The 4,586-nt window shown below is 29.1% G+C and overlaps 1 protein-coding gene across 1 annotated transcript in view; it reads right to left on the minus strand.

Moving 5' to 3' along the window:
• Nucleotides 1-2,122: 2,122 nt before the first annotated feature.
• The window catches only part of LOC100164918 (dynein beta chain, ciliary-like), a 29,861-nt gene continuing 27,397 nt past the window's right edge, over nucleotides 2,123-4,586 (minus strand). The window contains exons 51-55 of the mRNA XM_029489895.1: nucleotides 4,545-4,586; nucleotides 4,286-4,468; nucleotides 2,973-3,146; nucleotides 2,735-2,883; nucleotides 2,123-2,642 (exon numbers count right to left, since the gene is read on the minus strand). Of these exons, the coding sequence (XP_029345755.1) occupies nucleotides 2,348-2,642; nucleotides 2,735-2,883; nucleotides 2,973-3,146; nucleotides 4,286-4,468; nucleotides 4,545-4,586 (843 nt within the window). The 3' untranslated portion in view covers nucleotides 2,123-2,347. The remainder of the gene's footprint in view (nucleotides 2,643-2,734; nucleotides 2,884-2,972; nucleotides 3,147-4,285; nucleotides 4,469-4,544) is intronic.

The raw sequence follows: 4,586 nt of genomic DNA on the forward strand, positions 1-4,586 counted from the left end.
GGTACCTTTTTTTCCCATGGTATCGAGAACCGGAGGGTGAACTACGTTAGCATTACGTCCCCTAGTGCGGAGGTACCTATGGCTAGTAGCTGAAAACAGCAGGTGGGTATACGATTATATACAGAGTGATTTGTTTAACACAGGACACTCGCCTAATTTAATATCTAAAATCAAGTTATTGCGAGGCTTGTTGGATATTTACCGGGTGTTTACCAGTATAATTGCTATTTATCTATCATACTAATATTATATTGTATGACCAATGACTGTTATAATAACATGTTGTTCATCTTTATAACTCTAGCCACTTTCCTGTAGTAAAATTAAATACAATGTAACTATTGGTATGTCATAGTTTCTGGTATACCTAGGTAGCATACTACTAGAATACCATATTTTTTTTTTACACGGTTTCAAGTCGTAACAAAGCGCCGTTTTTATAAAAAAATTATGTTTTTAAATAATTTTTATCTTTATGATTTTTTACTTTTTTGAATCACACATACGGTGTTATTACTTTATTAGCAGAAAGAAAAGAATTCGGTTTAAAAATAAAATTTAATTAAAATTAATTATGACTTATGATTATTTAGCCATATTATAGGTGACATGATTGTACATTTATACAAATAGTACCCATTTGTATGTAATCTAATAGGAATTGAATGATTCAAAAAAAATTTTTGAAAAAAGTAACGTTATTTGTAACGCAAATATAATTTAAATAAAATATTATAATAAAAATATTTGAAGTAACGAGTAACGTAATTTAATTACTTTTTAAAAGTAGTTTACCTAACACTGCACAGATATTGCTCAATAGTCGGTCAGTTGGTGTGCGCAATATAGATCTGCAGAGGTAGGCTGCGCAATATACATAATAATAAATATTATAACATCATAATATACTGCACACGCGTGTGTCTCCCTGTGGGTATAATAGACAATGTTTAGTGGTTATATGGTAATTAATAGTTGAATCGATCCCGAAACGTTAGTAAACTATAGGCAGGTTAAATTTAGATAGGTACCTGCCTACGCTGTTTCGCGAACCTTAGATATTCTTACAATATTATTCAACGTTAATATCATTATCCCACGGGTCAACAACTCTCGTCACCACGGTGTCTCATAAAAACAAAATATGTTAGAAATTCGAAACTCAGCCTCAAATAATTATTAGTATACAGAGTGATTCAAAAACATGCTCACCTACGATTCGTATTCCCTCGTCGATGAATTTGATCAAATTCTGTTTTTTGAATTTTTAAATAAACCTATTCACATTCACTGACAATTTTTCAAACTCTTAAATTACAAGCGGCGATACAAGCTTTTAATTATCAACGAAGACGCCCCTTTTTTTCTATAAATCATTTAGTGGTACGCTGAGGGTCCATGAAAGACTCATAGGTGGTACTCGGAAGTGATTAGGTGGTTTCTCATTTTATAAAAATAATGCAACGGTCAAATTCAGGGTCATATAGTAAATTTGCGCCAAAATTAACCAAAAAAATATAAAACATATTTTGCATGTGTGTACCTTGCACCGAAATAATGTTGTGTGATTTGCACATTTTCAGGCATAAAATATTGAATAATTGAAATACAAGATGCTAATAGTAATACAACTATAATAGTAAGTACAATAACACAGACAATTATATTATAGTTTCTTATTTCACTAACCTATTCAGACCGACACAGTTCTACGATACTTTAGTATTGGCTTTAAAGCAATCTAATAACAGTTCAAAACTAGTCAAAATATTTTGAAAATGTGCGACGTGATTGTATATTGCATTGCATTTTATCTGTGATCTGCTGAATCTTATACTATAAAATGTAATCATTCAAAAATTATTGCACCTAATATAAATTGAAAAATTATTACCGCGTGATAAATAATCACTATTTTAATTCCAGCTGCTTTTCATTGTTATCATACCATTGTTATAGTACCTATGCCTATTGCATACACTTTGACCTTAAATATATTTTGTAATTAGGTATATATTAATACTATTAATCAACAAATTGATGAAAAAAATATTTGTTTTTGAGCTGTAATAAATACTTTTAATAGAAGGTTATAATAATAAATAAAATATTACCTAAGACATATTTTTAAAAATTTTTTTTAATACATTTAGTACAGAATAATAATAGGGATATCAATATGTTTCTATAAATTTACAGTCCTCCTAGATGGACAAAAATTTGCTGCTCCGGGCAACAGAGTACTCTTAACCCCCGAAATATATAACTACTTAAATTGTTTGAAGAATATAAATATTAACATAACTTAAATTTAAAATAACAAATATTTGGTGCTCTGTGTGAACAACTATACACTAAGTAGTATTGCTACACCAGCTAAAATCCATTTGGATGGTTTTTGTCGCGTTTTTAAATTAAACGTCCAGACGTATGTTTGCCCTCTCAGTTTGATTTTGTAAACTGGGCAATCATAAATATTCCTCAAATCTTGTTTGTCTTTGATTATAGCTTTAACGTGTATCACCGGCATTATTGGAAACAAATCTTTCGGAGTGGATTCAACAATGCAACCTGTGGTTAAGTCCCAACGAGCACCTTCTAATATCAATCCATTAATCATGGCGCCTTCTCTGGGTGCTACCCTAAAATCAAAAGACAATACATAAACGTAATTTATAGTTTTGGAATATTCAATATCAGCTTGCTCAATTTCTAGTATTATTTATTTGGTTACGTGATTTCTTCTTGGTATCTTTTTGTTACATCACATTGTAAGCACATCTTATCTAAAGGCCATCCCATTTTTCGGGCAGTGCACTGCATTATAGCAGTTAAAAATGATTGAGGGTTGAAAAATCCACCCAACCATACCGACGATGGAAGCTAAGACAAACATTAATCAAATATGTCTATTGTCTATAATATTAGTAATAATTTCATATTTTTTAGTTAATAAGTGATAGGTACTTTACCTGAAATTCGCTAACCCAAGCTTCTAGTTCACGTAGCCTCTTCAACAAATCTGCATACCAAGTTGCTAAAGGTAATAAAGATGGGTAAGCACGCTTTTCCCAGCTAGACGGAACTTTGTCCATAAACAAACATTCTTCTAACGCCTCCATGTCTGCTGTTATTGTCAGTTCACCCTAAATTTTACGAAAAATTTACTAATATGTAAAATATAAATGTGAGTAAAGAGAAGCACATCTAAATAAAAATATGAAAAAAGATTTTGATTATAATAATGATATATCAGGCTTAGAAATTAAAGATGCTAAAAAAGTTAATAACATTTAAAAAAATTTAATAAATATTCAAAATTTAAAAAAAAAACATTTTGTTATTATTATTTTGTACTAAAAAAATGTAAATTTTGGAAATCAAAATTTATAATGTTGAATATATGGAAAATACATTTTTAATACTTAAAATATGGCAAAAACTGTTAACCATTTTGATAAGAAAAATTTTCAAAAAATATATTTGAAAAGATAGAACATTGGAATATTATTATTATTTTTAATACTAATTAATGCCAGTTCGGGAAATTTTACATTGATAAATATTAGAGCTGTAGAAGTTAAATGTGCATTGTACCATTGTCATTAAATTAATAGTCGACTGCAACACAATAAATACCTACATTAAGCAATATTGAGTTATATATTCAATATTATTATTAATATACACAGCTTAAGAAAGAAAAATAAAATATGCGTAATATGTGCATGAAAATCAAGAACTATGCACATTTTTCCTCAAATTGACGAAATTTGCATTTTATTTTTTTGATTTAACTCTCTATATTATACCTCGGATTTCTAACTTTGTCTGTTAGAAATCAAGAATATATAGAATAATATGCAACTCCTACAATTTTCGAGCCTTAATAATATGTCTAATGCTTCATTATTATTTGGTTCATTGTTTGTTGTGTGCTTAGTCACAAAAACAACTTAATTTCTTTATCTAGAAACTCCACTGGAAAGGATTTAGGTGATTTCTAGTGATTCAGGATTGTATAAAAATACCTAAAATGTATCTATTGTAAAATGTATAGAAAGAAATTGTTCTGAATATTAAATGATTTAGTTGAACATACATTTAAATACTACGCTCTAGAGATTATGCTTAAATTATTTTGGACACGTATGGTAGAGATTATGGATCATAGATCATCAATTAGAAGAAAGTCAAAATAATCTAATAATAATCACTATAATACTATGATTTCTATCGTCTGTTCACTGTTTTATTAAATCATTAAACAAAAATGTATATATACCTTTAATCCCAAATGTAGCTCTTTTAAAGACCTTCTAATTTCATTCATTAACCCATTCATACGCTCACATTCTTGGAATGAAACGATTACATATGGAGTTTGTTCTTCGACTTTACTCATCAGATCTATTAAATTAAACGGTTCTGGAACTTTATCAAGAACGTCGTCCAAAGTTTGTCTAACCTAGAAATAAATTGGAACTATTCATAACTAAATTTGCAATAAATTTGATTTTTTACACGAGTGAAGTTCAACCTACTTTTTCATCCCTTGACATGCCAGTTCCACTTGATGAACCAGC

This window comes from Acyrthosiphon pisum, chromosome A2 (genome assembly GCF_005508785.2).
Source record: "Acyrthosiphon pisum isolate AL4f chromosome A2, pea_aphid_22Mar2018_4r6ur, whole genome shotgun sequence".
Lineage (NCBI taxonomy): Eukaryota > Metazoa > Arthropoda > Insecta > Hemiptera > Aphididae > Acyrthosiphon > Acyrthosiphon pisum.